Source organism: Neovison vison, chromosome 4 (genome assembly GCF_020171115.1).
Source record: "Neovison vison isolate M4711 chromosome 4, ASM_NN_V1, whole genome shotgun sequence".
Classification (NCBI taxonomy): domain Eukaryota; kingdom Metazoa; phylum Chordata; class Mammalia; order Carnivora; family Mustelidae; genus Neogale; species Neogale vison.
This window is the reverse complement of record NC_058094.1, coordinates 173452054-173476630: the sequence shown is the minus strand read 5'-3', so window position 1 is coordinate 173476630 and position 24577 is coordinate 173452054. Positions and strand designations below refer to the sequence as shown.

Sequence of the window (24577 nt, the reverse complement as noted above, 5' to 3'; positions counted from 1 at the left end):
CTAACCTGAATTGTTCCTCCAGAGTGCCTTCCAAAAGGGAAAATGGACACAGAATCAGAAACTCATAATGGTTTACAAAGCTCCCTCTGAGAGCTGTCCTTTTTTTTGGGGGGGGGGACTGTGAGCTGGCTTGATCTGTTGGTCCACTGACACCTGCAGGGCTTCCTAGTGGAAGGATGTTAGAGGATGTACCATTGTTTCCAGTACAAAATGCTTTGGGGATTAGTTCTTTTTAGGTTTAGTCTTTCTTGCATCACATGCCAGAATAAATATTATATTACTTCATAAGAGATCTCTAGTTTAATCTAGCTCAGAACATGTAGTTAGTCAACAAAGGGAGTCACTTTTGCCAAAATTCAGTAAGGTATTCAATTTGAAATGGTTACAAAAGTAACACCCAAAGCCCATAGAAATAAAAATTTTATTTTTATTTACGACAGTAATTTTGCAGAAAAAAATCCTGCACTAAAATTCATGGGTTAGTTTAGTAATCCCAAAGAAATCGTTTTAAGTCCTTTTATTCCACTTTTCCATAGTCCAGTAGTACTAAACTACCCAATTGACTCTAATAAACAAAATTGTGCAGGAAAAGCTTGTGACAAATGGGGCTGCAGGGGAAAATGGTCTAACCATGACACCCAATTTACTACCAAGAATCAAAAGAATATTCAACACGGGATGGGAGGCCAGTTACATTTTGAGAAAATTGTGCTTACATTAGCACCTTAAAAAAACTTCAGAAATCACATCTATATACATTAATAACAACTTAAGACATATTTAAAATGTATGATTTCAGAAATTTTAATTATCGTCACAGATTTTTTTTGCCTTATTTCCTTTCCCCATCTTCAGAAAGCCATTAACGCCAGTTTCCTAAACCAATCTGAGCTGTAGATGATACAAACTTTGGACATGTCACATAAAAATCTTTTGCAATCACTTTGAGGAGATGAAGATTTTCATTTAAAAGCAGTATAAAATGAGCCTGAGTAGGACTAGTGAAATGAATTAGATAAGACTAGACTTTAAGTCATATATGTAAGAGGTCCTTGTGTCCATTTGAATTTTTTAAAAATTTCCTATCCATAGTTTGGTGCTTAAAAAACAAAAACTATCCCAATATTAATTTTATCATTTTAAACAGAATGACCCAAATGATTCCATATGAAAACCTCCTTATAGTATGTCTGCATTTCATGCCCTGAAGACACTCAAAATCCCTTAAACTATCTTTACAGGCTCAGGAAATTGACCAAATTCATCAAATGGTTTAACATTTACAGTGATTAGTTGGTAGGATTTCTTTTACTTAAAGTTTTTAATTTGGCAATCCAATATAAAAATAAGAATTACAGGGGCGCCTGGGTGGCTCAGTGGATTGAGCCGCTGCCTTCGGCTCAGGTCATGATCTCAGTGTCCTGGGATCGAGCCCCGCATCAAGCCCTCTGCTCAGCGGGGGTCCTGCTTCCCCCCCTCTGTCTCTGCCTGCCTCTCTGCCTGCTTGTGATCTCTCTCTGTCAAATAAATAAATAAAATCTTTAAAAAAAAAAAAAGAATAACAGAAAACTGGTTTAAGTGTAATTAAGACTCATTTCTAAAATTACATCCTAAATATTCACAGAATTAGAGCCCACTTTTTTTCATTGTGCAGTGTCTAAAAGCCTACAAATAACGAACAAATGTGATATTTTCCTATAAGGACAGATAAGTAAAATGCAATGTGGTGAACACCACAGAATTTGGTCTTGAAATGATGACGAGGTCTTAAAGAAATCTGGAAGAAAGTAAATGTTCTGTGTTTGCTTTCAGGGCTGACTTATTGCTGAGGACTGAGAATAAAGTTATTACAGAATGAGTCACCTGGAAAACACAGGCAAATAGAAGAATGCTGAGAACATGAGGACGTGTTACTCTTTCATTGGTACTTTAAGGATAAAACGTAAAAATTGGATATTGCAAAGTGTCCCAAAAAGATTAATTTGTGAAAGCAATACATGATTGCATTTCTTTCTTTCTTCCTTCCTTCCTTCCTTTCTTTCTTTCTTTCTTTCTTTCCTTCTTTCTTTCTTTCTTTCCTTCTTTCTTTCTTTCTTTCTTTTTTGAGATTTTATTTATTTATTTGGCAGAAAGACAGAGAGCACAAGCAGGGGAAGCAGCAAGCTGAGGGAGAGGGAGAAGCAGGTTTCCCACTGAGGAGGGAGTCCAAGGCAGGTCTCCATGCCAGGACCCTGCAATTATGACCTGTGCCAAAGGCAGACATTTAACCCTCTGAGCCACCCAAGCACCCCTGCATTTCTCTAAATAACCATTAGAGAAGGTTGGGGTTTTTTTAACCCCAAATTATCCAAACTCAGATTTTGAAACCAATTCTTCCATTTGGAGAAAAAATATAACAGAATTCACTGGCATGCAAAAGACACACACAAGCACATTCAAGGCAAATTTGGAATCACAGATCACAAAAGAATTATTCTGATCTCCTAAGAAAGATCAAATATATTCGCAATTATATACTCGATTATATGCACAAAAAATGTTGAGGGTTTGGAAAGTTATTTATTATTATTTGACAGATGAGAAAGTTATAAGCATAATAGTCCTTTCTTTGTGAGCCTCTTGTTTAACAGTAATCAGTGTTTTCTGCTGTGGGTTAAAATATTAAAACTTACAAGTTTTTTGCTTGTTAAAGAAAACTTTGCCAACTTTAAAGTATTATATCCTATGATAGAGTATACCATGTGTTTTACTTACCAGGCTACTATTGATATGTATCATTTTTGTTGTTTCCATATTATATTGCGGTTCGTTTATCACCATCCCTTACAAAAGGCCTGCCACATCAGGGCAAAGACAGGCAGATAATAAGAGAGAAAACTCTAGTCATGGCCACCTGACAATGTGCTGGTTCACTTTGGATAGCAAAATAATGATATAATGGTTTTCGAAGGAGGGAAGCTTAAAAAACTCCCAGAAGACATTTCCTAGAACTGAAGTCAAAGGAAAGCTATCTCAGAAGGCAGGATTAGGCTTTTAAAAAGTCACTTGCCTCAAGAGGAATGACAGCTTCAGAGGACATCTCTGCTTGTTCAGGGCCCCACCCTCAGAAGTGTATTTGTCATGTAACAATATTGACTCTAGGGTCAAACTCCAACTGCCAAGGACACGTCTCCTCAATGTATTTCAACTCCTTCTTTCATATATGGCTAAAGAAGTTATGATGAGAACCAAATATGTATATAAATATTTTAAATCACCCCTATTTCCAGCCTATCCAAACTTTTCTATTATTTTTTATATCTTCTTTCCTATAAGACACATCCCCTCTATGATCTAAAAGGATTTCCAAATATGGGACTTTATTCAGGTAAAGCAGGACTTGAAGACCTATGAGACTAGGATTCCTTCCAGTTGAGTACAAGGTATAACATATCTGATAACTAGGAAGAAGTGTTAGATTGTCTATAAAACAAGGACAGAGAGCTAAATTAAAAAAAAATTCTAAAGCTGTGGGCTCCTTGAGATGCCTAATTGATATATGAACACTCAAGTAAGAATGTTTAAGCTGGGGTGGATGGATTCCTCCAAGGAGGAACGTGTATGAGCATTTTTCCTACAGAGAACATTGATGGATTTCATCACCTAGACCATATGAAGAATTGTCCAAATCATCCTACTTTAATGAGTAGAAGGGGATATTTTTAATTATTATACTCAGCCACAGGCCTAAAATGAGACTCTTCTGGACAAACTGTATTCATGACCCAAGAAAATAAGCACTACCATAGCAGAGAATTTGGCTTTTTTTCTCACCTTCCTAAGTGGACGAGTATTATGACCAAGGCTGGGTGCTGAGTCGTGTGCTCAATACTTTCCCTTGAGAAACCCATCCTATCATACAACTTTCAATATAACATGTCAATGATGACTTTGCAGCCTTTGATACATGTCACAGCCCCAAACTTTAGACCCAGGAACCTCTCTCCATGTGAGAGGTAAGTCTGCTCTTTCTTTGTTCACCCCTGGAAGGAATGGAAGTAAGACTAAAACTGATTAAGTTCCTCAGATCTAATTATTTCTCAGAAAAGGATTAAGAACTTCTTTGTCTGAAGTTGAAGAATAAGTTTTGAAAGTATTGGGATAACCTTCATGTGTTTATTTAAGTGTTTGTAAGATATAAGAAAAGATATTTTAACAAATCTGAATATTAGTCTGTGACTCATTAAAAATAACCTAGAATTAGAATCTTAATTTAAAGGGTATAGTTGACTGTTTGTGAGTAATATTTAAAAGGTTCATTGAACTGAAAGTAATATCCAGTAATTTCTATTTATGATATTTACAAGAACTACTAAAGTGCTTAGAAAGGTTTTTCTCATTATGTCTACAAATGTGCCCTATTGGGCAATTTAAATTTTAAGTGAATTAGATGTTCTGGTATTAAATTTATAAATTGTAGTTAAAAGTATTTGGGGGAGTCCCATTAGCAAAGTTTGTAAAAGAGATTATTGATCCACTGAATTTAAATCTATTGACACAAAAAAATCAATTTGTGACTGTTTAATTGAATCTATTTTTTTAAAGATTTCACTTATTTATTTGACAGAGAGAGACGCAGTGAGAGAGGGAACACAAGCAGGGGGAGTGGCAGGCAGAGGGGGGAGCAGGCCTCCTGCCGGGGTCGGGGGGGGGTGGGGGGGAGCTCCATACCAGGACCCTGGGACCATGACCTGAGCCAAAGGCAGATGCCCAATGACTGAGCCAGCCTGATGTCCACAGATTAAATTTAATCTGATAAATTTAATTTACTGAAATTGATTCTTAAGCCTGTAGATTTAGGAAAAGCTAGGCTTTAATTTATCACCTTTACTACACTGAATAGCAATTAAACTCCACAAAGTGGGAAACAAATATTTTTGTATGCAAAAGCCCCCATCAAACATCAAGATAACTAAAACGGCAATCAAGTATATGTCAAAATACTAATGTTATACGTCTATTTCTCCAAGCAAGAGTTTAGGAAAAGCATATTTATTCAGCAGCCTGATCTGCAGTTAGATAAATATTTCTGAAAAGCCCTCCGTGAGGGGCAAGTCCTTTAGGACAAGAAGCTATTCTTTTCCTCTCCGTAAAGCTCATCATTATTCCATTTGGTTGGGGGAAGGTTAACATTTGCTTATAGGTTCATCTCTTTACTTCCTGACATCAGAAGGAAGCTTGGTAGACAGAAAGGAATATTTAATTAATTATCAGCAATTATGAGGGCTCTCAGTCATCATCCCTCCACTCATCACTTTTGTGGCACTGGGTCAATTATATCCACACATCTGAATTTATTTTCCTTATTTTTTAAAAGAATTGTGTCTGGTAAGGTTGTTATGATGACAATTTCATTTTTCCAACAGTGTGTGTTGAAATTCTAAGCCTCGTGATGGATTATAACCAAAGATTATATAGGAATGAAAGATTCTGCAGTTAGGGAGTTCACTGACTTAATATTATGTAATGGAGTTAATGGACTGAGACCTAAATGATTATAACTCAGAGAAGCAAGTGATACATTCTGTAACAGTAACTAATATTTCTAAGAGCCTGCTCTGTGCTATGTACCACTGAAGCACTTCACCTCAGTTATTTTATAAAATCTTCCATGGATATTAGAAAGGTCTTGGATATCAGCTCTTTGTCTGATATCCAAAGATATTTGCAAATATCTTCTCCCATTCCCTGAGTTGCCTCTTTGTTTTGTTGATTGTTTCCTTTGCTGTGCAGAAGCTTTTTATCTTGATGAAGTCCCAAAAGTTCATTTTTGCTTTTGTTTCCCTTCTTTGCCTTTGCAGACACGTCTTGAAAGAAGTTGCTGGGGCCAGTGTCAAAGAAGTTACTGCCTATGTTCTCCTCTAGGATTTTGATAGATTCTTGCCTCATGTTGAGGTCTTTCATCCATTTCAAGTTTATCTTTGTGTATGGTGTAAGAGAATGGTAGAGCTTCATTCTTTTATATATAGCTGCCCAATTTTCCCAGCACCATTTATTAAAGAGACTGTCTTTTTTCCAATGGATATTTTTTCCTGCTTTGTCAAAGATTATTTGACCATAGAGTTGAGGGTCAATTTCTGGGCTCTCTCCTCTATTCTGTTGGTCTACGTGTCTGTTCTTGTGCCAGTACCATGCTGTCTTGATGATCACAGCTTTGTAGTAAAGCTTGATATTCCCAGCTTTGTTTATCTTTTTCAACATTTCCTTAGGATTTGGGGTCTTTCCTGGTTCCGTGCAAATTTTAGGATTGTTTATTCTAGCATTTTGAAAAATGCTGGTGGAATTTTGATTGGGATGGCATTGAAAGTATAGATTGCTCTGGGCAGTATAGACATTTTAACAATGTTTATAAGATCTATAAAGAACTCCTCAAACTCAACACTCAAAAAACAGATAATCATGTCAAAAAATGGGCAGAAGACATTAACAGACACCTCTCCAAAGAAGACATACAAATGGCTAAGAGACACATGAAAAAATATTCATCATTGTTTGCTATCAGGGAGATTCAAATCAAAACCACTTTGAGATATCACCTTAAACCAGTTAGAATGGTCAAAATTAACAGGACAGAAAACAACATGTGTTGAGAGGATGTGGAGAAAGGGGAACCCTCTTCCACTATTGGTGGGAATGCAAATTGGTGCAGCCACTTTGGAAAACAGTGTAGAGATTCCTCAAAAAATTAAATATAGAGCTACCTTATGATCCTTCGATTGCACTACTGGATATTTACCCCAAAGATACAGATGTAGTGAAAAGAAGGGCCATCTGTACGCCAATGTTCATAGCAGCAATGGCCACAGTCACAAAACTGTGGAAAGAACCAAGATGCCCTTCAATAGACGAACGGATAAGGAAGAAGTGGTCCATATATACAATGGAATATTACATAGTCATCAGAAAGGATGAACACCCAGCTTTTGTATCAACATGGATGGGACTGGAGGAGATAATGCTGAATGAAATAAGTCTGGCAGAGAAAGTCAATTATCATATGGTTTCACTTACTTGTGGAGCATAAGGAATAACACAGAGGACATTAGGAGAAGGAGGAAAAGTAAATTGGGGTATATTAGAGGAGAAGACCAAGCATGAAAGACTGTGGACTCTGAGAAACAAACTGAGGGTTTGGAGGGGAAGGGGTGGAGGATAAGTGAGCCTGGTGGTGGGTATTATGGAGGGCACGTATTGCATGGAGCACTGGGTGTGGTGCATAAACAATGAATCTTGGAACACTGAAAAAATAAAATAAAATTTGTTTTAAAAAACAGCAAAAAAAAAAAAAAAAAAAAGCAGGCCATGCTATCTATCTCCACTTTCAACTGAGATGACTAAAGTACAGAAAACTTATGTGATCTGCAGGATTTAGTAGAGAATGTCATAATCATAAATCTGGATTTGAACCCAAATCACTCTAAATCTACAAATGGCCCTGTTTACCACTGCAGGATACTCCCTCTTAAGGGTGAAATCTAAACTCCTTATAATGACATCAGAGGAGACAGGCTCCCTCAAAACACCTTTCTGAACCTATTTATTGCCTCTTAACTATCCAGAGAGATCTCACTCTAATACCCTCATCCCATTAAATATCCAACAAATAAATAGACAAATAAAAATTATCCAACAAACATATTTTAAAAATTCTTCATTTTCTCCATCTGGAAACCTTACTTTCCACTACCACTGTAAACATTGTAGTGGATAGAAATCTCTATCTTCTCTTTAAAATAATAACAGCTAATGTCTGTATCAATTACTTGTCCCTTATTGGATGAAATTCTCACATGGATAGTTAATTTTCAGTGAGTTTCTATCTTCATTTTTCAATCAGATTGTACATAACCTTAGGACAGTAACAATGTCTTCAACTTCTTTGGGTGTCCCCATGACTGCTTACTCCCTGAATGACAATTTTCTAGGTATATTTCTGGCTCCCTCAATAACTGACCGTTTCTTATTCACCTTTCTATCTTTAGAGTCTGGCATGGTATTTGCTACACGAATAGGTTCAGTGACTATTTGGTGAAGAAAAAAAATAATGTGTGAATGCATGAAGTAATATAGTCACATGCCCAGTGCCTAGTGGATTTCAGTAATTGCTAGTTATTATTGTAATTCTCCAAATTCTGCTATAAAATAGAAAATAATCTACTTTAAAATCTGCTTAAATAAAAGCCTCCAAAAGTATGATAACATAAATGCCTAAAACACAAATGTATAGCATGCACTTAAACAACCTATTGTTAGGGTCCCTGGTACTATGTGTAGTTTCACTTGCCAAACATTATCTTATATATCACATTATCAAATCCTACTTGGGGACTCAAAATGTTTATTTATTGGGCACCTGGATGGCTTAGTCAGTTAAGCGTCTGCTGCCTGATCTCAGCTCAGGTCTTGATCTCAGAGTCATGAGTTCAAGCCCCGTGTTGGGCTGCATGCTAGATGTGGACTCTATTTTTAAAATAAGATACAGTAATTTATGAATAATAGGGTTTTACACTACTTGGAAAATCTGAAAGACTGATTATATGATGTCACTGTTAAAAGTAATGAAACATAAAAAGAAAAACTGGTACCGTCTACAAAACCCTCATTGCTTCACCCCAAGACAGTTACATATGCCGAAAATACCACAGTCATCATGACATGTCTAATGTATGTTCTAATAATTACTTCCTCCCTGACATACTTTGGTCACTATGACAAATACTAATGGCACAAAATCAGGCACAGTAGTACAGTTGAATAATTACGATACCATTATAATTCATTATTATAACAGATGCAAGATGTTTTCAAGTACCAAGTGTATGGTCTGAGTTCGCCCCTCAAAATTCACATGTTGAAATCATAATACCCAGTACCTCAGAATATGACCATATTTGGAGATAGGGTCTTTAGAGATGTAAGTAAGGTAAAATAAGTCATTAGGATGGGCCCTAACCCAAGATGACTGGCGTCCTTATAAGAACAGATTAGGACACTGGTACAGAAGAAAGGCCATGTGAATATGTAGGAAGAAGATGGCATCGAGGAGCCAAGAGGAGGCCTCACAAAAAATCAAATTTGCCAACATCTTGATCTCAGTCTTCTGGTATCCAAAACTGAGAAAATGAATTTCTGTTGTCTAAGCCGCCCACTCTGTGGAACTGTGTTTCAGCTCATTTAGCAAACTAATACACCAGGTACTTTCTCATTTCTTAATTCATTCAAATCTCATTTAGTACTCAAAACAATTATATATGGTAACAGTAACCCCTTTTTAAAGAAAAGGAAAGCGAAGTTTCAGGGAAGTTAAATGGCATCTCTGCTTATCCTGCGAGTACACACCAGGATGCAGGATTCAGACTGAAATCTTGTGCTCCCAAATCCTGCCCACTTTCTACTCTGAGCAGGTGATGGACTAGAGGACCCCTGGGCTTTGGTCCCAGCAATGCCCTAAAGGAGTTGTGGGGACCCTCGGAGTCATAACTTTTTATCATCTTTGTTTTTTTCTCTGCACAGTTGAGGGGGTTGAGTTGAATATGAATAGACTAAGGGTTCACATAAAAGCCTTCCCAGTTTTAAAGTTTAGCTCAAATCACTGCCTTCCAAAACTTTTTTTAAGATTTATTTATTGACTTGAGAGAGAAAGAGCACATGCACAGACAGAGGGCGAGAGAGAGAGAGAGAGAATCACCAGCAGACCCCTGCTGAGTGTGCAGCCCCACAGAGGGCTCATCCCACAGCCCTGAGTTCACAACCTGAGCAGAAATCAAGAGTTGGAAGCTCAACCGACTGAACCAACCAGTCTTCAGTCAAACTTTGGAAGAAATTACCTATGTAAACTCAGAAGTGAAAGAAAATTCAGTACTTGGGGAATCACTATTTTGCCCATGGGAATTTTGGCTTTATAAAAATATATATATACTTGAAAATGTTTTGAAATATTATGATCTTAACCTATTTTAAAAGTTATTTTATAGGGTTTGTATCTCAGTTAATTTTCTATTGCTAAAGATTTACCCATTCTGAGCTTTAAGGATTGTATATGGCTTCATCAACAAAACTCAGGATTGAAATTTTTTATAGGAAATCAGTCTTGGGCGCCTGGGTGGCTCAGTGGGTTAAGCCTCTGCCTTCAGCTCTGGTCATGATCCCAGAGTCCTGGAATCGAGTCCCGCATCGGGCTCTCTGCTCAGCAGAGAGCCTGCTTTCCTCTCTCTCTTTCTCTGCCTGCCTCTGCCTACTTGTGATCTCTCTCTGTCAAAGAAATAAATAAAATCTTAAAAAAAAAAAACAGTCTTAAAATCTTTAGTGAATGACTGTGTAATCTTGAGTGAAAAAAACTAGTTGCAGACCTTAGTTTCTAGGTCTGAAAAATGAAGTAAATGGCTTTCTGCATGCCTCACAGGAAAGTTTGCAGTTAAATGAGAGAATACCTGTCAATTACTTTTGAACTTTTTTGAGGGAAATTGCTGCATACGTTCAACTACAATGTAATTAATAAAAACCCATAGTATTAGTTTTCTTTTTTTCAGTAACTTCCTCAACTTTGAAATACTTTGTGATTGCTTGATTTGTAATTTCTTCACTGCCATTGTGAATATACATTTTGTTTGCCAGGAAGAGGAAGTGTACGGTGGAAAATAATTTGTACTACAATGGAGGGTAGCAGGTCAAAGACTGGCAGAGTTAAGAATTGTGAATCATCTCTTGTGTGTTCTCAACTACATAAAGGCAATCTGCCCAAGGGGGAGGGGAAAAATAATCTACAAACCACACACTCCATCCAATCATGTAAAGACAAATCAGCCTTCAGGCAAATCAAATGTCTTCATTTAAAGTTTACCTGGATTTGGCACTCTGCCCATCTTTTCCAAATCTCTTAACAATATACTTTCACAAACAGTTAAAAACATGCATACTGAAAAACATATCCTTTGCACTGTTATTTTTAAAAAACATAGAACTCTTTAGCCCAGGGAAGATCATCCCTGGGGAAAAGGAAAGTTCCTTTCTGGGTTTGCAACATGTAAATACGGGATCAGTGGGTGGGATTGAGGTGTGCTCTGCACATAAATAGAAGCGCAAAGGGAGCCAGCACCGCAGGAGGCTTGGACAGCACAGAGGCGGCTGGCTCACACCGACAGGTGGGTGGGGAAACCAGGTAAGACTCCTGACAAGACTGTCCTGCAGGGCACTCGCTCTGATTACCTTGTAAAGTTGTAGGAACCCAAGGAGAGAAAAGTTCAAAGTAGTTCCCAGGGACTTGGATGGGGAATAATGGACTTTCCATCCAAGGCTTACTGGGGCCTCTCTTTGGGCAGAGCTGGGAGAGGGCTGTTTCAAGGTAATGCTTTCTCCCTCTAGAAACAACGGGTTTAGGATCGGGTGAGCTCTAACAGCGTTCAGGCCTGGGACAGGGCCCTGCGTCCTCTGCCACTGTGCACTGGTCACCATCTAATTCTCTGCTCTCACCCATGGCTGGAGCACAGACTCATGGGCTTGGCCAACCTCAGCTCGGACTGCCCGCTGGGAACTGCATTTCACGATTATCACTGCACCTCAGGAAACACAGTTCTGTCTCTCCATCTGCCGTGAAGATATTCTTGTTGCATTTGCAGTCTTGAAATTCACGGCATAGGCTCTAGGAGGAGAGATCTGGCTGCTTTCTGGAAGCATTTACGAGCAGGGACACTGAAACCTCCTGCAGGTTCATTCCCTACTAAAGATAAGAAGACAGAGTTACAGTGACCAGTAAAAAGGGCTGTTCCATAGAGTGTGTGTATGTGTGTGTGTGTGTGTGCATGTGCACACACGTGTGCATCCAAATTCTCTCTCTCCCAGTTAGCGTTCTGTTTTGAGGTGGTTCAGGCAGGACCCTTGCAGAGCAGAGTCTACTCACTCTGCAGAGGGAGCAGAGAGCTCTGCAATGAGAACCCGATAGAATGAATCTCAGAAAGTGAGGCCACAGCAGTGTGTTTATACAGCAGGAGCGACAATAGGCTTCAGTGAGTCATCCTGCCAGAAACTCAGGCATTAAGTGCATCTTCCAACCGCTGAGCTACAGGACTATGACAAGGGAGCATGCCGCAAGAACCCTCCATGAGCCGCACAGATCAAATGCTTCACCCCCGAGTCACGGTTTTTTTCCTAAGATAAAGAGAGGCTATTGCTATATATAAAAGACCAAAGCAAATGTTTGTTGGTAAATTCCAAGGAGTTATTTGCCAGTTAGAGGTTATAGGTCATAGGTTTCTGAATCAACTCATATTTTGAAAGTACAATCAGGCTCACATCAAAGTTCCTGGGATGTGTGTGTGTGTGTGTGTGTGTTTCTCTTCTATATGAAAAAGAACTCTTTGTACTAAAACGGCTGGGAATTACTGACCTATAGGACACATTCTTATTCGAGTAGAAAATGAAGCAAGTGTACCTTTGCTTTTTGTTTAGGTCTTCTTTCGAGTAAGACATATTGTGGCCACATAGTATGATTTGGATAGATGATAATTGGTCAGGTGAAGCCAAGGCATCATTGGAATTTGGTAGCTTCAAACGCTTTTTTTTAAAAAAGAGCAAACGCTCACCAAAAATTCCCACTCAAGCTATCAGAACATGAGAGGCTTTCCGCCTTAAAAATACCAAACATTGATAGTCCATCCTGCTTCCTTTGCAGTTTGCTGAGGCCTACACCCATGTTAGTGAGGTTTTTGTGAAGCGAGTTCAGTCTTTGTCTCTCCTGGAATCCCACCTCTAATCGTGCCCGCGATGGGTAACTGTAGTGATCTGCCAGTGTGACTCTCTTTACTAGTCAGACTCCCTCACTCACTCATCGACCTTAACGAACCGTTCCCTTTCCTGTTTATGGGCATCTGCTTTGTAGTGGTGTAACTTTTCTGAAGAATTAACTGAAATTCTGGAAGGGGAAAAAAAATTTAACAAGGAGACACACAGGGGTTGGTTTCTCTGTCTTATAAGCCCCGTAGAATATTTTTGTGCCCCAAAACCCATGCCCACCATCACCTACTGATACAGGTCCATGGAGAGACTCAAAGAATTGTTTCAGTAGAATAAACCCGTGTGGACATATTTGGGTCACCTCAGAACTAATAAATGGAATTTGAGTGAAAATTACACGAGGGAGAGTTAGTTGGGCCTAAGTTTTCAGTTATGTGACAGAGTTGGCAGCTTTGAGTTATATAAGGATTCTCTTTACTTAGATCTTACTCTTTAATGGCAACGGCCCCATTTTCACAGAAGGCTAAAGAAGTACGTATATTGGGGGTGATCGTTTCAGGATGGGGAAAACAGGAGCCAGTGCTGAAAAATGGCAAGATGCAGAGGACTTGGGGAGTGGGAATGGAGGAGGCAGCCCCAAGGTGCCTTCCAGTGGTAAAATTTTTTAAAATATAAAATTTAAATGTAAATTCCCTTAAATGTAAGAGTGTATAACATCTATTTTCCTAAAATACATCTATATACCTATTTCTATACTGTAGGTTTCTGTGGAGAGCTCCCTCACTATATTTATATCTACGTGGGTCTGTATCTGTTGATGGATCCAAAAGTAGATAGATACCCTAGCATGCTTAGGAAAGGTCTGTGGAAGGGAGTGTTTCACACCAGCTGCATGTTTTCCGTCTCAGCTAAACGTCAGTTCCTTTGTATCCCAGGGTCACGATACAGTCTAAAGACTGAGAAGGCTCCTAATTCCCTTTTGTTTCACTGACATTTCCCTTGTTTTCCGTATCAGATTTGCCATGGAGAAGATCTCCGTGTCCGCATTCCTGCTCCTTGTCGCCCTCTCTTACACTCTGGCCAAAGACATCACAGCCAAATCAGGAGCTAAGAAAGACACCAAGGACTCTGGACCCAAACTGCCCCAGACCCTCTCCAGAGGTAGGAGTCCGCTTCCGGTCAGCTTTCAGTGCCCCTTCATTGAGAACCCAAGGCTTGGGTGCCGAAAAATATTTTTGCACTAAATTTATCAAAGTTGATCATTGTTTCAACTTTCTTTAGAGGGTTTTGCCTCTGATTGGTATTCAGTATATATTTATTCCAGACTTTACCACTGCTTTTCAACAGCTTTAGTCAGAAATTATAATAGTTTTAAATACACCCATTCCTTTTGCTCTAGGTTGGGGTGATCAGCTCATCTGGACTCAGACTTATGAAGAAGCTTTGTACAAATCCAAGACAAGGTAAAGATACAGGTTACAGAGTTCTCTCCAAGCTCACAAGAGCACCCTCTAGTGGCATGTCGCTCTACAAGAAATCTTGCTCATTAAAAATGACCCAATCTCTCTTTGTCTCTTATAGCAACAAACCCATAATGATTATTCATCACTTGGATGAATGCCCACACAGTCAAGGTAATTTATTCTTCTAAATATAATTTCCTTTATCGGCTTTTAGCTTTAGGGACAAGGCTCAGGTCACTCATCTTTTTATTCTTAGCGCCTGTCACAGTTAAATAAAACAGTATCTGTATGTAAGAAAAACATATTTTAAAGTAACTTCAAATATTTCCATACTTTGTGCTAACCAGTGGTGCACATTTTGAAGGGGAAAAAAAAGCAAATTCTAGGATTCATCCTGACTTCTTGCTTTCTCTTGTAACCCATATCTACTATGCTAGCAAACACCTCCCAAATATACTGCTTTACCTCCGAAATATACCCAGAAGCCAGCCCCAGCTTGAAGGATGTGCAAACTGTGTGTTCACACAAGGCGGGGGGCCTGGAAGGTTTTTGTGCTGGATTTAAATCTCTGGTTGTTGCTGTCTTAATATTTGTAGAATTTTTTAATAAGGGGCTCCATAATTGTGGATTTTTTTTTTAAGATTTTATTTATTTATTTGACAGAGATCACAGGTAGGAAGAGAGGCAGGCAGAGAGAGAGAGGGAAGCAGGCTTCCTGCTGAGCAGAAAGCCCCATGTAGGGCTTGATCCCAGGACCCTGGGAACATGACCTGAGCTGAAAGCAGAGGGTTTAAACCACTGAGCCACCCAGGTGCCCCATAATTGTGTTTTGTCCTGGGATCCATGTATCATGTAGGTCCAGCCCCGAATCCAGCCACTTCTTACTGACTCCTTTCTACTGCCCTGATCCAAGCCAAGATTCCCTCTGGTCTACAATACTGTATCAGCCACCTAACTAATCAGCCCACACTCAGCTCTCCACACTGAAGCCAGACTGAGGCGGTTAAACATAAATCAGACTCTTTCGCTCATGTGTTCAAGTGGCTTCTTATCACAAGTAAACGAAATCTGAATTCCTGATCATGGCCTACAAGGCTGGACATAATCCGGCCCCTGGCTATCTTTGCTTTCCTTCCTACTCTGCCTTTGTGTTTTCTCTACTCCCTCTAGCCTGGCCTTTGTGCAGTTTCCTCCAAGCTCATTCTTGCCTCCTGGCCACTGCTCCTGCGGCCTCCTCTGCCCAGCACGACAGACCCCCAAAATCTTCTAATGGGTCATTCTCTCCTTTGATGTCATTCTCTCCTTGGATGTCACCTCCTCCGAGAGCTCTGCCTTGAACAGTCTAGAGCTCTTAAACCTCTTGCCTTGCTTTATTTTTCTTCGAAATATATATCTCCAACTGAAGTATTAGATAATATATTTGTTTATTTATTTTTGGTCTGTTTCCCACAGAAGCATTTGAGCTCTAGGAAGCAACACATTACTTTTCTTTCTTCTTCTTCTTCTTCTTCTTCTTCTTCTTCTTCTTCTTTTTTCCATAAAACAGTTTGTACCACATGACAAGCAATAAATATAGGTTGGGGGAAAAAATGGATGAATGAACGAATGGATGAAAGAATGAATGAGTGAATGGCAAGCATCAAAGGTAGTGAATGGACTAGATATTACTTCACTAATTGTTTGCTAAAAAGGCAAAGTTGGATATTATATTGAAAATACAGTTCAGCTTAAGATATAACAGAGAGCAACGGTTTCAACCAGCGACGAGATGGATATTTACTGATTCTTTGGTCTATTCTAGCTTTAAAGAAAGTGTTTGCTGAAAATAAAGAAATCCAGAAATTGGCAGAGCAGTTTGTCCTCCTCAACCTAGTTGTAAGTTCAGTTTTCGTCATCACCGACATTTCTCCGCGGCTCATTCTGTGAAATGGATGATTCAGGTTTCCTATGCATGTTAGTCATACTGCACTGACTGGGGGCTGTTCCGGAGAGCTCATTTCACAGATGACAGAGAAAAAAGAGATATTTTACTCAAAATCTATCTTGCATGGCTGTGCTTTTATTCAGTAATGAACAATTCCAGGCTGAAAAATGGGCTCTTGTGGTCAGGATTTTCTCTTTGCTGTAAAAATGCAAGGTCTCTTTGCAGATCTCTTCCTGTGCCCTCTTCCCTGCAGTCCTGATGCTCTGCCTCCACTTCTTAGTCCTCAGCTTGTCTCTCCTGGGGAGTGACAGGTCCCCAGCTGTCTAAAGCACCAGGTTTAGCCTCACTCATTCCCACCTTACTTTGCCATCAACACCCTTGCTGTGGGCCAAGCTTTCAGTCCGCAAGGTCTTTCTATTCAGATGCAAACGGTTCCACCTTCCTTCCAAAGGGAAACTAGTAACAATGAACAACTCACAAAACCACTCTCTCTAACCCTAGGTCCTCTCCTGCCCTTCCTCCCCTTTTCCACCCACTTCTTTCACTGTCCCTCCCTCCCTCTTTGCAAGCTGACAAATTTGGCTTCTTCAAAGAACATTCACATCAGTGGTTCTTCCTCACCTTCCTTCCACAGGCTTCTCCCCCTCTTTCTACCTTTTAATATTAGTGACTTGGTGAATCTCTGCCCGCTTCTCTTCCTAATATTTTATATTCTTTTTAATGTTTTATATTCTTTGTGTACTTCATCTACATCTGCCTTTAATCAATGCCCACGCACTGGTAATTGCCAAATCTTACCCAAACACGCAACAAGTCCCGACTTGTGTGTGCAGTTGTGGTCCACATTTTGCATTATTAGCTTAAACTCAACGTGCTCAGTGCTGGATTTATCAGCTTGGTGCGGGATTTTCCAACAGCTCTTCTTTCATTAGTCCGTGTTTTACTGAAAGTTTCATTCGAGATTCCACTCTTACTCCCCTCCAGCAGTCAAGAAACCCTGTCGTTCTAACTTCTAAATATTTTCACTGTAGGTCACTTCCCTATAAAGTGAGGACCACTGTTTAGTTTAAGAATTTCTCCCTCTGCCTAGGTCACTACAGTATTACTAAATGGCTCCCTGCCTACAAAATAAATCCTAGCTAATCCCACATAGCCTTCAGGGTAATGACTCTAAAAACCAAACTGGGATCATGGTACTTCTAAATCCCTCCAGGGGTTCTGATCTATTTATGAACACAGGCAAAAACTGGCATGGTGTGCAAGACCTCTCACGAGCCAATCCCAAAAGGAGCTCTCTAGCATCTTCTCTCACCACTGCCTCCTGTGTCCTCTGTATTTCAATCCTCCCAAAACACACAGTCCTACCAGAAAGTGCTGTGCCTTCCCTCTACCTTTGGACAAACCCTTCCCATTACCTGGAGTAAACTTGTGTTCGATGTACCTGACTCCTACTCATTTATTTATTTTTAATTTTATTTATTTATTTGTTAGAGTGAGAGAGAGCACCGTCAGGCAGAGTGGCAGGCAGAGGCAGAGGCAGAAGTAGGCTCCCCGTGGAGTGAGGAGCCCAATGCAAGACTCAATCCCAGGACACTGGGATCATGACCTGAGCCAAAGGCAGCCACTCAACCAACTGAGCCACCCAGGTGTCCTGTCCTATTTATTTTTTTTAAGACTTCTCCCTCCCTAAGTCTTAGTCCAACTTGCATACAGGGTTAAATGCCCTGCTTTGGTCACCCACCGCACCTGCACGGCCTCCATAATACCACACCAAGTGGATCCTCGGTATTCATTTTCCTACCTGTGTCTCTCAGCTGACCGGTGTTCCTTAACGATGAGTGCCACAGACAAGCCTGTTTGTTTCTGTAATTTTCCAAAACTGACCTGTTTTTTTCACTACTCTATTTCCCCCTATCTCTCTCATCCAAGATGTCTTCCCCACATACTGGAACTCCCTCTATATTCTCCCTTCTTGAATTTTTTTTGCTCATGTTCCTTCAGCTCTCTACCTCGGGTTCTGCACTGTGTTTGGCTCTATCTTATTTATTATTTCATGTGTGTAACTCACCTCCTCATCTGTATTATCAACTCTCTGGGGAAGAGAGATGCCTTACAGCATTTCAAGACGCCTCCCCCAGTAGAAGACATATTTCTGTATTAACAAGTTTGACAGTACCTGAAGAACAGACAAGCTAAAACTGTCCTTTTTTTAAATCTTAGTATGAAACAACTGACAAACACCTTTCTCCTGATGGCCAATATGTCCCCAGGATCATGTTTATTGGTAAGTAAAAATGACAATGAGATTAAGCATACTGATAATTGCCCAAGCACTTTGCTATCTCTTCCTCGGAGTTCCCCTCCCTCATTTGCCACTCCATCAGGGCCAATGTCACTGCCCCACCCTAGCAAGGGGTGTAACATTCCATTATGTTTCTCAACATTTCTTCATTACAAAGTTCAAGCTTCTACCTATTTCCTCATTTGATTCTCATCTGCACATGTAAACTTATCATGTCCCATCACAAGTACATCGAAGAGGGAAGCACCCTGCTAACTTTTAAATGTATTGCCTGTTTTCCTGAGACCATCAGGCTGGTAAATTCTTATTTTTCATCAGGCAAACTTCCAATTGGTATGCTGGATTTTTCTTTCTGACATTTTTTGGTAATTATTTCTGGGCAAGTTAGGAATATGGCTGCCAGGAAAGAAATCAGAGGAGCCATGCTCCTTCCAGCTGCTGGTACTTTTCACATCCTGTTCCCTCTGCTGGAAAGCTTTTCCTGCTTCCCCCATGCACCTAGTCATCACAGTCGCTCACTGACCTGGCACAACTAATACCATGTGCCCATGTGGCACCATGATCCTCTCAGCCGTCATTCTTCCCTCAGTTATAATTCTGCATTTATGGGGTCATGGTATTTGCTTGTTTGTTTAAGATTTTATTTATTTATTTGTCAGAGAGAGAGATGGTGCAGAAGCAGGCAGAGGCAGCAGAGGCAGAGAGAGAAGCAGGCTGCCCACTGAGCAAGGAGCCTGATGTAGGACTTGATCCCAGGACCCTAGGATCATGACCTGAGCTGAAGGCAGTGACTTAACCCACTGAGCCACTCGGGCATCCCGGGGGTGATTGTTTAGTATCTATTTTCCCCTGTAGGACTACAGCTCTTTGTGGCTGGGGTTGTGTGGGTTTCTTCTGACCATCATTTTATTTTCAGCATGACGCTCTTGTTAAATGACTGGACACATGAATTCAGATTAGCTTTGAGCCAAGTCATACTGATTTAAGGACAACGCATAAATAAATCCATCACACGGCAGAACCCGCATTGATCAAGTGCTTTGGGGCTGGGATCCAGCCAAGTCCACGCTAAATGCACAGGACAGGGGAGAGGAACACGTGAAGGAGTGAAAAGCAGGAGGGCTGAACTCGAGCTAATTTTATACACTCAGTTATGTGAGGATTTAGAAAATCTAGAACATTTAAATTGGGACTTTATGGGTCATCTTGTGACACTTTGTGCTAGAGTTCTTTTTATAGCATTTATTCCTGTCTAAGGGCATTGTAACCCACATTCCATGCCTTCCAAAAGAACCAACTAGAGCTCAGGAGCATGGACACCGGCTACAGATTAGAATCACCTGGAAGATTTTAGAAAAACAAACTGCTGGGCCACACCTCAAACCAATTAAATCAGAATCCTGCCAGGAATGGGAGGCAGGAGGTATTTCTTAAAGCTCTTCAGGTGGTTCAGGGGGGCAGCTTTGTGAGTCTAGGGTTGGGTGTTTCAAAAGCTTTTCTTATGTTAATTTATCACAAAGAGTAGATGTGTGTTTGTATCCTCTGCACTAGCAGAAGTATAATAGGTTTTAAGTCTTTGTTGAACAAATAAATGTCTGCTTCTTGTCATTAACATCAGTGGGGCCCATTCCAACATTCTGAAATGACAGATCATCCGCTTAAGTACCAGGGCCAGACTGCACACAGCCAACTGGGTCTCACGTGCCTCCACCATCTGATTTCCAGGACATGCTCTTTGGGCCTTTTCAAACCTCTCTGACAAGAGAAGGTTTCTAGGCCTGCATAGATCCTAGTAACTCCCTTGTCGATATGCCTTATTTTAAAAATGCCTTCTTTTCCCATGAGTGGATAATTTCAAAATAAATATAAAACATGGAAAAATGGATTTTAAACTCTAAGGACTATCATAGGTATGCATAAAGGAAGACTCCTAAATCTTTGTTTTTTAAATACAGCTAGATCACAAAAAAGTAAAAAACAGAGAGGGGCCCTACGTGCTTATTTGAACTTTGCTGCCCTTTATGGTTTGCATTCTTTATTCATTAAAAACAACCTTTTATTTCGAGAACTAGCATTGGAAGTCGGTTTCTAATTAGCTAGGTTGCTCCTGGTAACAGGCTGTGATTACAACATAAGCATTTCAAAAGTTCAAAATGCCTTAGTATAGAATGCCAGGGTTTTCACCAAAGCACCCAACATCCCCCTGCCAGTATGTCTTCTTCTGTTTTCAGGTTGCTATAGATAGGATAGCAGGGTTCATAACCTTGGCTACAAATAGCATTGTGCAGCTGTCGGGGGCTCTGGGCCCTGCTTTGGGGACTGGCAGCCACAGTCTGGGTTGCCAAGTAGATGGACTAGACCTTCATGAGGGGGATCACATGCTGTGTTCCTTTCATTGGTCATGGACAAGTACATGGGCTTCCCTGTGCAACAGAGCTTCCTTGGAAACATTGATTCCATTCCCATTTGCTTTTTCATTGTAGACCCATCCCTGACAGTTAGAGCTGACATCACTGGAAGATACTCAAATCGTCTCTACGCTTATGAACCTTCAGATACAGCTCTATGTAAGTGTCGCCTCCGGTGAACGTGTCTTGCTGTTGCACTTATAGTCCACGATGAGGAGGAAGGAAGCTGGGCTCAGACGTGCAGAGAATCAGTGTGACCCTAACTAGCCTTGTGCCCTCAGGCAAATCATTTTCACTTTGGTCTCATTTATTTAAGTGAATGATTTGTGAAAGAGTCTTTTGATTGGCTATCTTTTTCTCTGGGAGGATTCTTTAACCGTATTACCTGCTTCTCAAGGTTTCCTCAGGCACCCTGTCATAAAGAGTCCTACGACAGAATAAAGTGCAATACAGTAACTGTCCTATTACACGAGTAATAGGAATCTTCGGGCCTTCAGTATTTTTTCCAAATAATGAAAGTAAAATGATATGGTCCATTTGGTGATGCTGAGTTTAAATTCAATTTTAAAGATCAGTAGGAAGATGGTTCCCAGAAGCTGGCAAGATACTCACTATCCCCAGAGTTGCCAAAAAATGGAAAGGAAAAAAAGTCAAACTCAGAGCAGACAGAGCACCTCAATAGGAGACTGTACCTGTTGTGGTCACTAATGAGTCCTTCTGGGAAGACAATTGGGTTTGTCTTAAGAACCAGTTCAGCTCAGTGACTAAGGCTGCCTGGAACTGTACTGCCCAGTAATTGAGCCATGAGCTCCATGTAGCTCTTTAACATAATGTTAATTAAAATTCAGAATTCAATTCAGCAGGCACACTAACTACTGTTTGAGTTCTCAATGCACAGGCACTGAATATTTTTGTTCATCACAAAAATACCTGTTGAGTGGCACAACCTCAAACAGTATGCTAGGGAAGCCTAGAGGCTGCATCTGGGCAGCAGCAAAGATGCTCATGGTCGATTAGAAATGCCTCCGGTGGGTGCAGGGAGGACCAGGGAAGCACATTCCAAGTACAAGCCCTTCTCGAGATAATGGCCAGTCTTATTAAGAAATAAGACTTTGAGCTCCTTAAAAGCACGTATCTGGCATGAGTAATATCACAGTGCTTTGGTAGAAAAGACATGTGAGAAATATTGGGAGAAAACTGGATTGTAGTAAAAGCCATGTCACATGCTTTGAGAAAAAAATGTTTAACAAAATTACCAACAATACACCCTATCATGAAATAGCGCCCCATTCAATAATGAATAAAGTACCCAAGGGGTTTACTAGAGTTTAGGGGTTTACTAGAGCTATCGGTATAATTCTGGCAATATCTTGACCTTGGCAACTTTTTCGCTGTTAGTGCTCGACAACATGAAGAAAGCTCTCAAGCTGCTGAAGACTGAATTGTAGAGAAAAAACGTCTGCAAGCTTTTCCCTCTGTGTCCGGCCCTGAGACTTGGATCAAGAGGAGATCCTAGAAGACTTTGGAGAATGCAGGCACACTGATGGACATGCTGATTAGATTATGGTTATTGTTACAACAGATATTTTTTAAAAATCTGGTCTCAAGTATACCTGTATGAAAACAATATTGCATACTAGCATAGTAAGCCATGCTTTTTTAAAAAAAAAAAAAATTAAATCCTTTTGAGGTATTCAGACTGTTGTTGTCACCCCTAACTTAGTCCTTCGGAAAAAAGCTATTCAGTTCATTCACCCAACAGGACTTCTGTACACATGAAATGTTCAAAGAGGAGACAAAACAGACTTAACTGGAAGTAATGAAGACCAAGGTCAAAGTAATCACTTCACTGTAGAACTTCTCAGTGGGTGACGAGAAGTAGGCATGAGCTTAGTCAACAGAAGTATCAAAACAGAAGATGTGTTAGTGCAAAAGAATGTGTAGAAAGGCACCCCAAGATCAGGTACCTCTTTGGAGACAGCCCTTCCCACCCTGACCAGAAACTCCTAGGTATACACTTCACTTCAAGAATTCAATTTTAATTAGATTTTGTACAACTGAACCCTCTCAGGGTAAGTCTTTACAGATAGCTTTCTCTATCAGAGCCCTAATTTAGTGAAAAGGTCATTCAAAGAACATCTGTACCCATGAACATAGCCTAAAGAAATCCTAAGAATTCATCTTACAGTACATTTGGTCTCTCAAGATTTTAGAGCACTGTCCTAGGATAAATTTAACTGAGTTGTTCCCCTCTTCACCAAAATGTGACTAGCTGGAAGAAGAGCAAAGGGTAATGACATCATGTCTACGGAGCAGAAGTCAGAGGTCACCACTTACCTTTGAAGTTGAGAGAGATAGTGGCATCAAATAGGGGAGCGGCTTTTGCTACTTTCAACTCTTGATTCTGAATGACAAAAATTAGAACTGTGTATTAATTTCTTCACTACATATTTAATCTCACATTCATTGTCACATGGAATTGCCTTTTCACCCAGCCCCTGCTGACTTCTTTGGTCCACAAATGGCTGTGGTGGGCTGCACGATGCTTGGAGTACTGAGATATTGAATAGCTACTTCTTGACAAACTTTTCTTTGGCATCATTATCTTTTCCAGGGCAGAATATACATTTTAAATTCTTTTCTCTTTCACAGTACTATCAGAAATCTATGTACTAACTAATAGGTTCTGTGCACATATGGCTGATGTAATGACATACAAATCCTCAGTAAAAACACCGGCAGAGGGATTGGGCTCTCTTCTTACAAATGGGTTCATATGTTTAGAAAAAGTTAAATATCCTATTCAGAAAGTTCTCAGAGTTAATGAAGGGGAAAAAAGCAATTTCACTTATATACATTTTTTAAAAGATTTTATTTATTTATTTGACACACAGAGAGACAGAGATCACAAGTAGGCAGAGAGGCAGGCAGAGAGAGAGGAGGAAGCAGGCTCCCTGCTGAGCAGAGAGCCCAATGTGGGGCTCGATCCCAGGACCCTGAGATCATGACTTGAGCCAAAGGCAGAGGCTTAACCCACTGAGCCACCCAAGTGTCCCAATATATACAAATATTTTGAATGACAGCTTCTAAGATGTTCAGGTTTCCTCTATAGTACAGCAAAATAAAAATTTAAAAATTGGCTTTTTTATTGGGCTAATAAGATTAAGTCCTTAAAATTTGTTGAATGACAAAATGTTATTTTAACAACATATATAATTTTTAAGATATAATACATTTCTGGGAAGTCAAATGTTAAGGTTTCAAGGAAGATGAATCTCCCTTAGAAAAGTGTTAAACAGAGTCATGGTCTCCTCTACTTCTGAGAATTTGTCCTAATACAAATCAGGAAATCATTCACGAGAAACAAAGTTCTGTGAAGATGTCAATGGCAACATTATTTAAACATACTTAAAATGGCAACTATCAAATATAGTGGTTACATAGTGTTTTCACACAAAGCGCAGTCTGTTCTCATCTATAAACATAAACACTGTGAAGAAACAAAGAGTAAGTGAGCCAGAATGTAGGTATTTCTGTGCTCTAACTGTAGCTCCAGGAACACCGGTTAGAATGAGAAATGAAGGTGCAAAGGGAGGAAATTCTGCTTGAAGCTTATAGAGTTATTAGCAAAGCCTGTTTGTTCTTGTCATCTCACAATCTTTCCTTTGTATTCAAATAAACTGAAGGGAAAGCATACCTTGACTATTTCTCC

General features: G+C 39.9%; 1 protein-coding gene and 1 long non-coding RNA gene across 3 annotated transcripts; one reads left to right on the top strand and one right to left on the bottom strand.

The window, feature by feature from the left end:
- Positions 1-24577, bottom strand: LOC122904056. Its single transcript, XR_006384137.1, has 3 exons — positions 24563-24577; positions 23203-23269; positions 1-27 (listed from the first exon to the last, which is right to left on the bottom strand). It is a non-coding gene; the product is annotated as an uncharacterized LOC122904056 (long non-coding RNA).
- On the top strand, positions 11111-22554 carry AGR2 (anterior gradient 2, protein disulphide isomerase family member). Of its 2 annotated transcripts, none has more exons than XM_044244547.1 (8): positions 11111-11180; positions 13784-13929; positions 14168-14231; positions 14350-14402; positions 16033-16106; positions 18376-18439; positions 20941-21024; positions 22264-22554. In XM_044244547.1, exons 2-8 carry the CDS (start codon positions 13791-13793, stop codon positions 22311-22313), a joined length of 528 nt encoding a protein of 175 aa, XP_044100482.1. In that variant the 5' UTR covers positions 11111-11180; positions 13784-13790; the 3' UTR covers positions 22314-22554. The 2 variants fall into 2 exon arrangements, with proteins under 2 accessions (XP_044100482.1, XP_044100481.1); XM_044244546.1 differs by having other exon boundaries at positions 11126-11197.